Source organism: Phocoena phocoena, chromosome 14, assembly GCF_963924675.1.
Source record: "Phocoena phocoena chromosome 14, mPhoPho1.1, whole genome shotgun sequence".
In the NCBI taxonomy this organism is placed as follows: domain Eukaryota; kingdom Metazoa; phylum Chordata; class Mammalia; order Artiodactyla; family Phocoenidae; genus Phocoena; species Phocoena phocoena.
The window spans coordinates 25,924,882-25,941,454 of record NC_089232.1 but is presented as its reverse complement, the minus strand read 5'-3'; the positions used below and the strand labels follow the sequence as shown (position 1 = coordinate 25,941,454).

Here is a 16,573-nt window from a genome sequence, read left to right as displayed (position 1 = left end):
TGGGTGCTGCTGACAGAGGTGGAGAAGGTGGGTGAGGAGAAGAGAAATCTAAGACAACTGGTGTCGCTGTCAGGCCTGGAGTGGGCACCTTCCTGTCCAGATGAGCTCTTCCCCGATCTCGTGCACGGTTGGCATCTCTCCATCATCCCCACTGCTCCCTCCGCCGGCCCCACTGCCGCCACCGCCTGCAGCGCTGCCGCCTCCAGCCCCTCCGCCGCTTCCCGTCACAGAGCCGTTCATCTGACCTAGCTCAGTCAGGGAGAACACGGATTTCCTGGAAGGAGAAGGGCGACAGGGGACCGTGGGGCTCCCAATCCTAGGAAGAGATCAGCACCTCCAGGACTGTCCTCACAACTCCTTTACCTTTCTAACATCATCACATAGCTTAAAATACAGAGAAAAATGCAGAGAATGATCTAGCAACACCCACACACAGATCACCCAGGTTTTACAGATGGTCACATTCGGCATATTTGCTTCTGATTTTTTTTTTTCAGAGAAATAAAGTGAGACTGAAAAAAAAAAAGTATAAACCCATGTAGGCTGACATCTTTCTTTCAAATCCAAAAAAAGAAACGGACAGACTGAAAGCTCCCTCTGACCCGGCTCCCCGCTTGCCACCCCTTCATTCATGCACACCTCTTGTCAGCAGAAGTCACCTTCTTGGGTGGCTCAATTCGGATATTTGGGTCCCACTCTCCGGGGGGGAGCACGATGACCTCGTCTAGAAACTCATCAATCCCTGCGATCAGATCCTCCCGATTCCTGGCCTTGTAGGCCACGTCGCTGAAGAGCTGGCAGGGAAAGAGGCAGAGGAAGAGAAAGGACCGCTCTCTTGCTGTGGGGTCATCACCTCATCCACCTCCCGGGGGCACAACCACACACACTTTCAAGGAAAGTCACTTTGAGCCATTACTCCAGCTGCCAATTTGTTCTCAGTTTCTGAGATGAGAACAATGGGGCATTTGGAACATAGCACAGTGGGGACAGTGGGACATGCAGCAAGGCGGCTCTTCCCGGACCTGAAGGCCAGGTCTCTGTATTCCAGTTGTCCGACCTGGATTGAGTTACTTACTTAATCTTTCTGCTCTCAGTTTCCCACAGAGCGAGCTCTTCAGAAAACCTGTGCAGAGCCCAGTCGGAGAAGCTCAGGTATTTCAAATCTGTTTTAACATCCCAGCCCTTCATCTTTGGAGGGTCAGGCTGCATCATTCCACACTGTCTCCAGAGGGTTCCTTCTGACTTTACAGATCTGATTGGCTTGTGCTCGTGTGTAAACTCCTCTAGGCACCCTGTCACATGGTGTCAACTCTCAGCTCTGCCTACAGGCTCCGTATGGTATATGGCTCCTCTCTCTGGTGTTACCTCCTGCTCTTGAAGCTCTTACACTGAGCCTATATCAAACCACTTCCATCCAGCCCCTCCCTCCCCGAACCGTGGCCCTTTGCCTGGAATGCCTGCCTCCTAGGCTGGTGTTCATCCTTAGCTTTAAAGCCCCCTCGTGTGTGAAGGGCCCATTGACTGCCTGGGCAGTTAGCACATGGTTCACTCTAGGATTGTAGGTCTATCTCTCCCACTTGATTGGTGCTCCTAAAGGGCAGTGACTATTCCCTCGTTCTCGTAATCCTCACACCCTGCACAGGGTCTGGCATACAGTAGGTGCTCAAACGTGACTTGTTGGATAAGTGAATGAACGAAGGCACAGTGTTTGACGCAGGAGCCATGACATTCAGGAGTACATGCTTCCCGTGGCACTTACGTCGTCTACCATGAGGGTTGCAATGGCACGGCCGATTTCATTGTAGGATTTTGCTCTCCCAGAAGGTCCCAGCAGTATGAACAGAAATCTGCAAAGAAGATGGAGGAGGAGGGGGAAAGTGAGAAGGAAAAGTAAAAGCAGGTGGAGAGAAGGATTTTCTGGCCCTAAATAGTATCCATTCTTAATTTTTTAACTGGGCAGAAACACGTCCCTTCCCTCCTCTGAATCCCATATTTGCTTTGGAGAGACATTCCTCTTCACTCCCACCTGAGCATCTTTGCCACGCCCTGGCATCCCAGAGCTCACCCAGCAGCGCCTCTCCCAGCTGCTGGCTACTTCTTGTTTATGATTATTTTAAATAAATTCTCTCAAATCCTTCCTGAGTCAGATTGCCATCCCCATACAGTTCCCTACTTTTCCTTCTTCGATTTAGGGGTGTCTCCAACTGCCCTACTAGCTGACTGCATGGACAGCTGGCCACCGAGGGTGGGTATGGTGGGCAGATTTCAATGGCTCTCACCTGGTGGGGACAGGCACCTCGGTCACTCCTCCCAGCATGGCTGACTGGATGAGACGCACGAAGGCAATGAATGGCTGGTCCAGGAAGTCCACCTCGCCCACGAGCACATTGGAGGCTTCTGAATCCTTGGGGATCTTCTTCATGAATTTGTTTTTCCGCTGGTCAGTGAGGGGGACACGAGATACCCATGGATACTCACGTGCAGTGGTTTCGGCTCTCACTCAGCCCGTTCAGACTACTGTGGAGCCCTAACCTTACAAAATTCTCCCAGCGTTTCTCAAGAGACTGAAGGAAATAAGCCGACACTCTCCCACCATCTGCGGATGAGGAGACTCAAAGTTGGTTAACCCCAGGGACCAATTAAGCCTTTCGTAGATGGGAAGGAACAGGCAACGACTTGACCCCCTAAGATGTTCCTTGATGGGCGAAAACCTTGTTCTACTGAAGTGTGAGTTGAGAGGTCAGAATAGAAAGTCAGGGCTTGCTGGACATCAGGTCTCTTCCCCCAGCAGCAGCTCAAGCAGATGGGAGTCTCGGCCCTCACACTCCAGCTACCCAGCCCTCCCTCTCTGCCTTTACCCTGGATGGCCGTGGGAGGAATGAGACCATCCTGATGGCCAGAGTGGACACACTTTGTTTTTTCTTTACCACCAGCTTCCTGGCTGACAGGAAACCCCTGGACCTGTGGGTCCAAGCCTGTGAGAGGCTTCTGTGCCCCCAGGTCACCCCTAGAGGACCTCCCAGGAAACTCATAGCTTCTGAGCCTTTCCAAATGAGACTATCGAAGTACCCTCTATCCAGTCCCTCTGGCTGGTGTCTAGTCAGGGCAGGAAGGTCAAGTAGGAAGAGTGAGTGGGGTCCAATGTGAGAGGTGCTGGAGACAAGCCCTCTGGCCCCAAGTCAGCCCCACTCTCTGCGGTCATGACTTTCATCCTATGGACAAGATGCCAACTCCTCCGGAGCCCTCTCTTATGATGAAAGTGCCCAGGGGTGGTCACATACGCATTCTTCTTAGTCTTTAACATCTTAGGGTACATTAGTTTTTCAGATCACTTTCCCTCTGGGCAGCAAGGGGATAGGCAAGAGACAGAGATAGTTTCACAGAGAGAGGTGGGGAAGGAGTGTTTGGGGAGGACCGGGCTGGTGGGAGTCCACAGTGGCCAACAAAGGAAGAAAGGGCCCAGGAGGTGGAGGCAAGTGGTACAGAGAGATTCTGCGGACGCCACAATTTTGCCACCTATTCCCCCTTGATGGGAGTCTCTCTTGTGGGCACAGAGATGTTTGTTTCTCATAAGCTCAGTGAAGATAGTTTCCTTCTGTCCCTGGAGAGGGGTCAGTTATGGCCATGGGCATGGCCAACAGGTCTTGCCCCTTTGGGCCCACAGCCATCTCCTGATTTGACTCGTGGGGGACGTGATACATACTGGGCTGGGGACCTACCAGCCCTAGAAAAGGCTTGTGAGCAAGGGCTGCACCCTTATAATCTTTTAAATCCCTTAAAAAACATAAAACTCTCCACAACCCCCTGGGCAACAGCCCCAAGGACCCTAACGCAGTGAGAAAAAGCAACAGCACGAGTTAATGGGAAGGCCAGAATCCCCACAACTCAGAAAGTCCCTTTGTCCCAGGAGCAGTTAGCGGGTCCATAAGCAGGTTCTTCAGGATGGAGTTCTGGGTGTGCCAGGGCAGCCACTGTCTCCCTGCCAACTCCATGTCCCTGGGCATCAGGCAGGGAGCAGGTGGGTGGCAGGAGTGCCCTGGAGAACAAGGTTTTGAAAACAGCAATGCTCTGGAGCGGCCCATGCAACACGCTTATAACCATGGGCAGAGAGGAGTTAAAACAGGGCCTCGGTCCTCCCTTGTAGTCTGTCACCCCAGTAAGGAGGCCAGAGTTGTGGCATCCCAGAAATGGGCCATGCTGGTGTTCTGGCCACCCTGGTTTGGTGATGGTCTGGCCACGGGCTTGTCTAACCAGGGTCCTGCTGACCCCACTGCCTGAACCCAGGGGACGCTGGTGCCCGGTGTTGGGTTCCAACCCCTAACTCAAAGGCAGCATTGCCGGGGGAAAGTAGCAGATGGTAGTCTTCTTACCACATAGGTAATGAAAAATAGGTTGTGAAAAACTTTTACTAGGCAGTGCTTCCTTATAACGGCTCCACTGTCTGTGCGCCTGACTATAGTAAAGTGGGGTTCTCCTCTAAATAAGATTCCAGAATACTCGTTCCTAAGTCACTCCCAGATTAAGGGCTCTAGAGTCACACTGCCTGGATCAAATCATGGGTATGCCACCTTTCAGCTGTATGAACTTAGGCACGTTATTTACCTGCTTTTATGTTCTCAGCTGTAGAGTGAAGACGATATAGTGCCTTCGTGATGCACAGAAAACGCACCACACGATGTAGCGCATGCAGTGTGTGGACCTCAAATGTTGGTTGATGCCGTTATTATTGTTATTTTATTATTTTGGCCACCAAAGGGCCCTGGAGACACTGACATGAGGGAATAGTCTCGTTTTGCCTTCCACCAAACTTGGGACTGCCTTGGAGGCCTGGAGGTCACCCAGGCTCCTGAGGAGTAGGTACCAAAGTTCAGGTTTCCCTCATCACCTTCCTTCCTGCTCCTGGGGGCACAGGCAAGGAGACCTTGGGACCTTCTGCCCCTGAGATGTGAAAGTTTGGAATTGAGGGAAGCCTCCTCTGGGCTTCCCTCGGGGGCACAGTCATGGGGGTCCTGGGCTGTGGGCTTAGAACTTGGACTCAACTTGTTTGCGGGATTCTGATCTCATCAAGGAGGTTTCAGCCAAGCTGGTGGGAGACAAGAACTGACTTTATCCGGCACTAGCCAAGGAGAAGGTACACTATTGGGCAGTCCAGTTGATGCACTATCATTATTGTCCCCACAGGGAGGCCCCACTGCTCTTCTCTACCAGCCCAAGCCCCCACTTCATCCTTAAAAGTGTTTGCGTGTCATGGAGGAGGTGAAATTCTGCGTGGCAGTCTTCTCTCTCCGATAAACCCCAAGGTCAGGGATAGCTGGCATCTCATCTGATCACACTTCTCTGTCCCCTACTCCTTCCGAGGCCTGGCACAGAGCCAGCACCCAAGTGTTGGACTGGGCTGGGTCACCAAGGCAACCCAGAGCCCCACCCGCATCCTTCCCGGGGACTCCCACTTTTTCACGGGAGTAGAGTTTTGCCTGTAGGGGCTCCCTACCCCTGAAACCAAAGACTTCTTCCTGCCCTGGCCCTCCACTGCAGCCAAGTGCAGGGGTTTTACTACCTGGTCTGTATTTGGGGTGAGAGAAATATCATTCATGCTTCTGCTCTGGGCGTGACCTAGGAGAAAAGGAAAAGAAGGTCCATCAGGGGAAGACAGGTTCTCGCAGGCCCTTTTCTCTTGGTCTCTACACAGGCTTTTCCCATCTTCACAACCAAAGCAAACCCCCCTCCCCTAATCCGGCAGCCCCTTTCAGCAAGCATTCTCTCTCTTCTTCTTCTTTTCAATGGCAGCTTTCTTAAAAGAACTGCTGGGCCCCAGGTTCTACTGCGTCCTTCTCACTCCTCAGTGCGCTACGTCCTGGTCCCAGCCCTCCACCCTGCCTGCTTGGCCAGAGACTAAGATGCGGCTCTGCGCCAGGCCCTGAGGGGGGGAGGGACAGACACACTATTGGGTAACGAGCCAGGTGTCACTAAGCTTGGGCCTTGTTGGAGAGAAAAGAGCAGTTTCACCTCTGTCCTCCATGACCCATGCGAGTCTTTAAAGACGGCTGGGGATTTGGGCCAGCAGAGGGAAGGAAGGTGGGACTCCCCATGGCGAGAACAGTGGTGGTGAACTATTCGAACAGCTCCTTCCTCCATTAAGGCAGGAGAAGTTCAGCTCTCATTTCCCACCAGCAGCCACATCCACAGGCTTTCTGTGGTGTCCCCGCACTTCCAGACTCTGCTTTCCGTCGGCTCCCCTCTCTTATTTCCATCCAGGATCCTCTCTTGCTGGGCTCTCCTCAGGGCCTTGCTTTGCACTCAAACCCTCCAGAGGCCTCACCCCCATCCTCCTCGGTCAGTCCCATCCCCTCCTGTTTCATCCCCATCCACATTTGTGCTGGGGATGCCCAGGTTGGGTCTCCAGTCCAGATCTGTCCTGAGCTCCAGATTCCTCTGAGCAGCCTGACCTGGCAACTCAAACTCAACACACCTGAAACGAAACTCGTTGTCTTCCATCAAATGTCTCCCCGCATAGACCCCACACCGCCAGTGCTTTCTCCCCCTTGTCCACTGGCAATCAGAGCAGACCAGGAGCCAGCCTTGACGATTCCTTCTTCCTTATTTCCCACTTCCCACCGGTCGCTGAAGCCCAGCGGGGTCCTTCTCTCTGTTCTTGCTCTCACTGCCCGAACACGGTCCCCGTCTCTTGCTCCCAACAGTTCAGCCCCTTCTAGTTTATTTCTCAAATAAAAATCTGACCATGATACGTTCCTGCATAAAACTTCTCAGGAGTCCCCATTACCCTCAGAATACAGGCTGGGGTCTTTTGCAGGATTCATAGGCCCCTTTTGATTGGACCCTCTTTCCCTTAGAGCCTGGTGAACTGAATCACCCTATTTCCCCGAATATGCGGCACCCTTCACAGCACCTTCCCTTCACCTGCTCTTTGTTTCCTTTGTTCTAAAGAACACCCTCTTCCTCCTCCCATGCTACTGGAAAACTTCTATTTATTCTCCAAGACTCAGGCAAGTGTCTCCTCCTCTTTGAGCCTTCCCAGGTGCCACCTTGGGGTGGGGAGGTGTGCACACAAAGCTGTAATCACTTATTCATGTCTTTTATCCAGGTCCCCACCACAGCAGCATTGGCACTTCATATATAGTAAATAACAGAGCAGAAGGCTCGTCCCAAAGCCGTTCACCGTCTCTGACTGCCAGCATCCCTCTGTGGAATAACCAAGACCAGGGAGACTAAGAGCATCCTGGGGTCACTAAGGACAGAGAGAAAAGACCGTGACAAACCCCTGCCGTGCCAAAGGTCACATCACTGTCACTGTCCTGAAGCATTCCTCTGGCCTGGTCAGGGGCACAGCCCTGGGATGTGCTTGTTCGTATCTTGTCATTCTAGTAAAAGTATTTAAAGGAAAATACTCCTTCACACTGCTTTTTCTTTTCACTTCCCAAGTTCCCTCTTTTCTTTGCCTCACAGCCCACCTGTCTGTTCAGCCCTGATGAATTGCCTGACAAAACCTGGTCTGTGACCATGCCCCTCACAGGCTCCACTCACCCAGTCACAGCCCTCAGGGGCTGCAGCTCCACCAGCATTTCATTGTCTGGGACCCAAGACCGTCATCCAGGGATGGGAACATTCTCTGTCCTGGGGCAAAGGACCTAGCCTGCTTTTAATTGTTTCTAGGAAGACTTCTCACCAAAAACAGGGCTAATGACCAGTTTGGTGAGAATAAAGCCATAGACTAAGTTAAAAATGCCTAGCACACAGGATTGGGTATTGATTATGACAGGACTTGATTAGAGCCGCAGTTTTTGGAGTAATTATTTAGAAAATTATGGTAGTAAGTTAGACTCTGAGGGCAGCCCAGGTTTAGGGTGAAAGTTAGATTTCTTCTGATGCCTGAGAGTTCTAGACAGACCCTGGGCTTTACCTCCTCTGCTATGAAAGTATGAAAATTGACTCCAGAGTGGCCACAGCCAGGACGAAGCTGCCACACAGTGGCAGAGAAAGAAGATACTCACACAGGCGGCCGTAACTTGCGCTTTGCCGCATCCTCAGGTCCTCGGTGGAGTGGTGTAGGCTGGGGCCCGCCGCGGGGCTCCGGCCTGGGCTGCGATCTGGGAGGAGGGACAGAAGAGATTTGACTCCGGCCGACTTGCTGGAGTGGCGCAGCTTCTTCCGTTAGCACAGTTCACGTTTACAATCGTGTCACCTAAATAAAGCTGGGCTGCAAGACATGTCTCTTCCCCTTCTAGGAAGAAAGGATGTTCTGGCTTGGGTTCTTGTTTTTCAGGATTTTTTTTAAGCAAGTGAATAGTCTGAACATGATTAGAGAAAATATTTGTACCTTTGAAAGTGAACTAGATATACAATTGATTAAATAGACACCAGGTGTTGTAGATGACCCCTGATCCCACAACCTACTGGCCATGTGATCTTAGGTAAGTAACTTAACCTCTCCGTGCCTCAGCCTCCTCGTCTGTAAACTGGGGATGATGAGAACAATACCTAGTCATGGGGTTATTGTGAGGATGAAGTGAGTTACTACATGTGGAGCACTCAGACAGTGCCTGGAACACAGGTAAGCGCCGAGCACGTACCCACTGTAGGCTAAACATTTTCCGTTTAAAATAATTCATCTAAGGAGATTCCTCAAGTCTCTTTAGGTAGCAGCGTTATCAACTTTGTACTGATTATTGCATTTATCTGATAGGTCCAGCAAGGCTAGTGTCTGGGCATCTCAACTCTGGGATATCAAGAGCGGAGGGTTGCAGGTTTGAGACGCGTGCATAGAACAAGCCACCAGCGTATGGCCCGACTCACTGGTGGTGGAGGAGACTGACTTTCCAATGTCAACCAAGGAGCGGTGGATGGGCTTCTTGGTTTGGTGACGGTGTTTCCTCAGTAGGACGTAGCTGACCCTCTCTCGGAGCTCTGGCCGAAGGAGGCCGTCCTCGATTTGCTTTTCAATGACATCATCTAAGTGGGAAACAAACATGCCTTGTCCACGTGGCACCGAATGACCAGGGGTGTGGGGGTCTTCAGTTTCATCTGTTATTAGTGGGATTAAAAGTGACCTAAAGGAGGCAGGGGATGTAGAAATAGTCCCACCTTTGCCACAGAACTGAACATTTGAACCAGTCACGAACGCTCAGCCTCCTTATATGTAAAAGGGTGTGTGCATGTCTGTGGGAGTTGGTGTATGTATGTGTGTGTGCATGGGGGTGCATTGTGTGCCCATGTGGGTGCACATGTGCATGCATGTGTGGGTATAGGATTCTCTGCTCTTTCTATCAATAACATTGTGGAAAATAAATGAAATTGTACACATGAAAGTACCCTAAGAAGCACAAGGTACAATGCTAAGTGGTTTTAGTCCTAACATGAATTCTTTTTAGAAAAGTATTTTGGACAATGTAGTTCTGGCAAAATTGAATGTGCTAAAGCAAAATTCACAAGAAGTTTTAGGGATGATAAGGCAAGCCGCTCCCTCCCTTTGCCACTCTATCAAACGAGAGCTAATTTCCTAGAGATGAATGGTGATCTGTTTACCCTGTCAAGAAACAGGTTGCCATGGCAATAGGTGTCTCCAACCATGCTAAGAAGCCCTTCTCCCTTTTGTTACATTGCTGGATGGCATTTCAGACGCTAACCTTTCCCTCTCTACGTGTATCTGAAACTTGGAGCAACTGTGACACCGCCTTGGGGGCCTCAGACCCAAAGCCTGGTCTCTGCAGAATTAGGCAGGCATCAGAGGTGGGTGTGATGCAGACCAAGGGTGGGCATGAGATGGGGCAGGTGAAGGGGGACGCTGCCCTGCTTGGTGGGGGCCACAGCGGTCCTTTGCCTCACCTATGATCTGTGGTAAGGAGCCGCTGTCCAAATCCAGCAGCACCGTCCCCGTCTGCAGGCAGGTCCGGAGCTCAAAGAGGCTGTGCAGGGACAGTGTGGACACATGGGGCTTGCTCCAGCGCTCGCCTCCTTCCTCTACCTTTTCTTCAAACTTTATCCACCTGGAAAAGTAAGGATGGGGCTCAGCATGGCCTTTGCCCCCAGGAGGAGCCCAGAGCTGGGCCTCTTCAGGGGAGGGGTGTTGGCTTGTGAGTCACGCTCTGCACACTGTTGGGGCACTGGTCCTAGACTGACAGGCAGAGGATCTCCTGGGGACATCCCCACTCGGTCCCCCACTCCTCCTGAGGCAGTAATGCTCAGGACAAAGTGGTATCAGAGGATGACTATAAATGGGCATGAAGGATACTTTTAGGGTGGTGGAAATGTTCTAAAATTGGATTTGGTGATGGTCACACAACTCTGTACATTTACTAAAAATCATTTAATTAATACACTTAAAACAAGGGAACTTTATGGTATCCATTAATAATAGAGCTGTTAAAAAAATCGTCCACTGGACCCTAGGTACCCGTCTACTGGTCACACATGTGTTCAGTGTCTGCCTTATGGGGTGTTTGCTGGGAGCAGGAAAGTATTTCCCCACAGTTCTAGTGTAGGGCCTGAGGTTTCCATGAGTCCCACTCGTATTTTGGCTCTAAAAGTTCAAGTTAAAATCTAAACGTCATTTGAGGAAGGAAAGAAATTAAACCAAGGGTATGTAGGAGTTTGTCCTTTCTAGAAGCCTTGGAATCATAGGCTGGGGTGGAGGGGACCAAGTGGGAAGGCCTCGGGCAGGCTGGCAGAGGTAGCACTGGCCTGTACCTCCCCCGCAGAGGGCAGCACCGCACAGCCTGGAGAGCCACTGGGAAGCAAAATCTGGCTGGAGACCTGCTGGCTCAGCTTTATTAGATGTCGACCTCAAGTTAGTGAGTAGCGTCAAGCTATGCCAATCAAAATCCCAGGGGAGTATTTTTGGACTGTGACTATCTAATTCTAAAGTTCCTCTGAAAAAGTAAATGTCTGAGAGTGGTTCGGGAAATTCTAAAAAAGAAGAATGGGGAGGGGACATGCTTTTAGCAGATATAAAAACTTACTGAAAACCTTGAGTAATTAAAGCATTGTAATTCCAGTCCAGATATAGACAAAGGGATCAATAAAACAACAGTCTGGAAACAGACCTGAGCCCCCATGGGAATTTGGGTTTTGATGGAGGAGCCGTTTAAAAGATGACCAACCTAAATATAAAAAAGTCCCTATTTCTTACTACCAAGCACTACTAAATTCTATGTGGATTAAAGGCTAGACATAAAAATAAATCCATAATGGAATATTGTTGAGCCTTAAAATAAAGGAAATTTTGACGCATGCTACAGCATGAGTAAAACTTGAAGACATTACGCTAAGTGAAATAAGTCAGTCACAAAAGGACAAATACTGTAAGATTCCACTTCTATGAGGGACCTAGAGTAGTCAAATTCATAGAGACAGAAAGTAAAATGGTGGTTACCAGGAGCTGAGGGGAGAGAGGCAGGGAAATTACTGTTTAAGTGGTACAGAGTTTCAGTTTTGTGAGATGAAGGAGTTCAGGAGATGGATGGTAGTGATGGTTACACAACAATGTGAATGTACTTAATGCTATTGAACAGTACACTTAAAGATGGTTAAAATGGTAACGCTCATGTTATATATATTTTACCACAATTAAAATAAATAAATAACCATGTTAAAATCTATAAATATAAATACACTAGAAGAGAATATAGGAGAATGTTGTGGCTGTGGAGAAAGACTTCTTGAGCAAGATGGAAAACCATAAAGGGAAAATAAATGGGCACATTTTGTTACATAAAAATAAACTAAAACCTCTGCGTAACACAATAAGACATAAATGAGATTCACATAAACGCAACATACTCAGAAAATATTTGCAACAAACAGGGCATCAAAGGATTTTTTTTTTTTTTTGGCTGCACCAGACGGCATGTGGGATCTTAGTCCCCCGACCAGGGATCAGACGTGCACCCCCTGCTTTGGAAGCGTGGAGTCGTAACCACTGGACCACCAGGGAAGTCCACAAAGCTTCTTCACATCAATAAGAAAAACTCAAATTACCCAACTGAAAAGTGAACAATTCTGAAAAGAAATGATGGCCAATAAATGTATGAAAAGATGTGCAACTTTACTAGTAATCAAGAACATTTAAATTGTTGCAAATGAAGCCACATCCTTCACTTTTCATATTGGCAAAAATTTAAAAGATTGACAACTTCCTGTGTTGGTGGAAACATGGGGGGTGGGCACTCAAACTGTATGCATGAATATAGTATGTGTGCGTGTGTGTGTGTGTGTGTGTGTGTGTATGTGTGTATATATATATATATATATATATATATATATATATATATATATATATATATATAGTGTAGCCACGTAGCCTTCTTGGGGTGGGGAACTGGGGAGTCTCTTTTGTCTTTTGACTGAGCAGTTCTATTTCTAGGAAATTATCACAGGAGTATCATTGCACACCTACACACAGTAATATGTATACCAGGAGATGCTTACTGCAGCTTTGTCTGGAAACCACCAGTTTTCAGTAAAGACATGGTTACATCAATGCCATACATCCATGCTGAAGAATGACACTCAGAGATAAAAAGCACAAGGGTGAACTATGCATCCCATTCAATAAAAAAAGAAAAACACACACGTGTGTTTGTGTGTATGTATGTATGTATTTGGCTGTGCCAGGTCTTAGTTGCAGCACACGGGATCTTTAGTTGAGGCATGAGGGATCTTTAGTTGTGACATGCGGGATCTTTTTAGTTGCAGCATGCAGGCTCTTAGTTGTGCCATGTGGGATCTAGTTCCCTGACCAGGGATCGAACCCAGACCCCATGCATTGGGAGCACAGACTCCTAACCACTGGACCACGAGGGAAGTCCTTAAATGATTCTTTTTAAATTGAAGTATAGTTGATTTACAAAGTTGTGTTAGTCTCTGGTGCGCAGCAAAGGAATTCAGTTATATACATATAAACTTTTTCATATTCTTTTCCATTATGGTTTCTTAAGGGATATTGAATATAGTTCCCTGTGCTACACAATAGGCCTCTGTTGTTTATCCATTCTATATATGAGTTTGCATCTGCTAGTCCCAAACTCTGAAGGATGGGGAGGTTTGATTAGAGGAGGCCTGGGAGGTGAAGACATGGCACTGGAGCAGAGACCGCTCAGACACTTGCCTCAGAGACTCACCAAGGTGTAGTGGACATTTTTAATGGGGAAATATGTTTGGGAGAACATTATTTAAATTATGGTAGATCCAAGTCTGTATAATATCAATACAAAGTTTTTCTAAAACTTGTATTAACATAATGGTTTGCAAGGAAGAAATCAAAGGACAGGTCCAAATGTGTTGGTCAGGAGATGCTCACTCTTCTCCCTGAGAGTCCTTCTGCTATTTAATCACTCAAATTGCCCCCTTTTACCTCAAAAATACACGAGATAAACCACACCGTCTCCTGGCCACTGAGGACGCTTTTGCTACTCTACAGCCTTACCCCATCCACCCAAAGGTATGATGTGTCCCAGTAAGTGGGGCCACTTGGGTTGATTGCTTTCTACACTGTCTCATAAACATCCTGGGTGGACATTCGGGCAGTTCTCTCCCACGCATCCATCCTTCAGCTTCCTGCCTATACAAATGCAGCTCCATCTGGGAAGGTGAGTTGAAACCCTTCGAAACATCCTTTTAGTAACGCCGGATAGCAAGAACAATTGGTCCTCTTCATTTCCCAGGACTTCAACTATTTGTACTGTGTTACAGGCACCCATAAAACATTAGCTCTATACACAGACAAGGTCTCAACCAACCTGAGCACAGTTTGCAGAAAAGCAAAGTTACCAGTGTCCAGGTTCAGGGCAATGCCAAAACTAGACTCCTGCTACCACCATCTCTTGAGAACTTGATTTTTAAAAAGTCCATGATACTCAACAACTTCACTAGGGATACCTCTTCAGTTGTCCTTGCAACTATTTTGGGAATCCAGATATTGAAACAGTAAACCCAAGGCCTGAACTTAATTTTGTGTATTTTATGGCTACAGCTAGAAATTAAGCTCACTTTTCACCTTGAGTAGAACATAGAAACGTGGAGGACCCAAAGTCTGCAGCTGTGGTTTTCAACTTTGACTGTCTGTTAGAATTGTCTGAGGAAATTTTTTAAAAATACTGATGCCTGGATGGTCATGCCACCAGGAGGGTGGCCTGCCCATGGAAGCTCCCAGGTTATTTTTGCCCTGAGCATTGATGAGACTCTGCCCTGTAGTCATATACAACCATGTGGCTCAGGAATAGTTGGACTTGTCTGGGGTTCCAACGCAGGCAAACGCTCTGGGCACATAGGTCCCATTCTTTTTGTATAAGAGGGGACATGGCCTCTTTCCCTTAGAATGGCTCCGAGAACACCAGTTGAAAAGGTGGAGTGGATCTCTGAAGCCTCCTTCCTAGCATGGCCATTCTATGCTTTCATTTCTCTGATTTTTTGAGTACATACCTCTACACCAGCATGTCTCAAACTTTAATGTCACCTGGGGATCTTGTTAAAATGCAGGTTCTAATTCAGCAGGTCTGGGATGGCGCCCAAGATGCTGCATTTCTTTTCTTTTCTTTTTTTTTTTTTTTTGGCTGTGTTGGGTCTTCATTGCTGTGTGCGGGCTTTCTCTAGCTGTGGTGAGTGGGGGCTACTCTTCATTGCGGTGCGTGGGCTTCTCATTGCCGTGGCTTCTCTTGTTGTGGAGCACAGGCTCTAGGCATGCGGGCTCCAGTAGTTGCAGCACGCGGGCTTAGTAGTTGCAGCAGGTGGCTCCTAGAGCGTGAGGGCTTCAGTAGTTGCAGCAAATGGCCTCAGTAGTTGAGACGTGTGGGCTCTAAGGCATGCGGACTTCAGTAGTAGTGGCACACGGGCTTAGCTGCTCTGCAGTACATGGGATCTTCCCAGACCAGGGATTGAACCCATGTCTCCCTGCACTGGCAAGTGGATTCTTAACCACTATGCTACCAGGGAAGTCCCTGCATTTCTTTTTCTAAAATTTTTTACTGAAGTATAGTTGATTTACAATGTTGTGTCAGTTTCAGGTGTAGAGCAAAGTGATTCAGTTATATATATTCTTTTTTTAGATTATTTTCCATTATAGGTTATTACAAGATATTGAATATGGTTCCATGTGCTATATAGCAGGTGCTTGGTGTTTATCTATTTTATATATGCTAGTGTGTATCTGTTAATCCCAAACTTCTAATTTATCCCTCCCCTACCCCCTTTCCCCTTTGGTAACCATAACCCCTTTGTTTTCTATGTCTGTGAGTCTATTTTTGTTTTGTAAATTAGTTCATTTGTATCATTTTTTTAAGATTCCACATATAAAGTGATATCATATGATATTTGTCTTTGTCTGACTTAATTCACTTAGTATGATAATCTCTAGGTCCATCCATGTTGCTGCAAATGGCATTGTTTCATTCTTTTTTATGGCTGAGTAATATTCCACACTCAAAGAACCTCTATCCTAGGATGATGATTCTTAAACTTGGGTGCATATAAAAATACTTCAGATACTTCTAAAATCTTTTTTTTTTTTTTTTTTTTGCGGTCCGCAGGCCTCTCACTGCCATGGCCTCTCCCACCGCGGAGCACAGGCTCCGGACGCGCAGGCTCAGCAGCCATGGCTCACGGGCCCAGCCACTCCGCGGCATGTGGGATCCTCCCAGACTGGGGCACGAACCCATGTCCCCTGCATCGGCAGGCGGACTCCCAACCACTGCGCCACCAGGGAAGCCCAGATACTTCTAAAATCTTGATGTTTAGGTCGTATCCTAGACAAATTTGCATCAGAATATCTGGAGGGGATCCAGGCAACTCTGCTACAGATTGTTCTAAGTAAAGTTCCTGACTTCTGGGGCTCAGAGGCTAAAATGACAATTAATTTGTAGTCAATCGTGTTTCCTAATTGTTTTGGTATATACCTGTCCGCCCAAATAGACATCAAGCTTCTTGAGGACAGGGACCTTGTTTCCTCTCTGGTGTCCCTTCTGATCTCCTGCCCAGAGTAGTGCTCATCAAATGCTTGCTGCTTCTTGCTTGAGGGTAGTGAGGCCTCAGTGATTACTTTGGGTAATCACTATGAGAATCACTGTGAGAAAATGACTGGGAAAAAGAGAGCTCAACAATTGTGGGTCTAAATGTGTTTTAAAATACTCAGAATGATCTAAGCAATGATCATCAGAGTCTAGTAACGTCACAAATATACACACAAAGACCAGCTGGGCAGGAGCTGCCTTTTGATGGAAGCAGAGACCACCACCTATGAAATAGTCTTGTGGAAAAGCCAGACAGGAATCAAATGAGTCTGGACCCAACTACCACTTTACAGGAAAGACAGGGGCAGAGGAAGATGTTAAACACCACCACAGGGATGCAGTTAACAAAATCCAGTATGTGGAAAACCATGTAAGACAAACAACGCAATTTCTTTAGCAATAATGGCAACTGCAAGGGAAAAATAAAGGAGGAGGAACATGTAGATTAAAAATGATGTAGGAGGGCTTTCCTGGTGGCGCAGTGGTTGAGAGTCCGTCTGCCGATGCAGGGGACACAGGTTCGTGCCCTAGTCTGGGAAGATCCCACATGCCGCGGA

The 16,573-nt window shown here is 48.0% G+C and overlaps 1 protein-coding gene across 1 annotated transcript in view; it reads right to left on the bottom strand.

Moving 5' to 3' along the window:
• Positions 1-16,573, bottom strand: part of SLC4A5 (solute carrier family 4 member 5) — an 88,683-nt gene that overhangs the window by 33,353 nt on the left and 38,757 nt on the right. Inside the window, exons 4-11 of the mRNA XM_065890723.1 lie at positions 9,841-10,001; positions 8,812-8,967; positions 8,010-8,105; positions 5,558-5,613; positions 2,280-2,437; positions 1,760-1,847; positions 640-794; positions 89-274 (exon numbers count right to left, since the gene is read on the bottom strand). Coding sequence (XP_065746795.1) covers positions 89-274; positions 640-794; positions 1,760-1,847; positions 2,280-2,437; positions 5,558-5,613; positions 8,010-8,105; positions 8,812-8,967; positions 9,841-10,001 — 1,056 coding nt within the window. The remainder of the gene's footprint in view (positions 1-88; positions 275-639; positions 795-1,759; positions 1,848-2,279; positions 2,438-5,557; positions 5,614-8,009; positions 8,106-8,811; positions 8,968-9,840; positions 10,002-16,573) is intronic.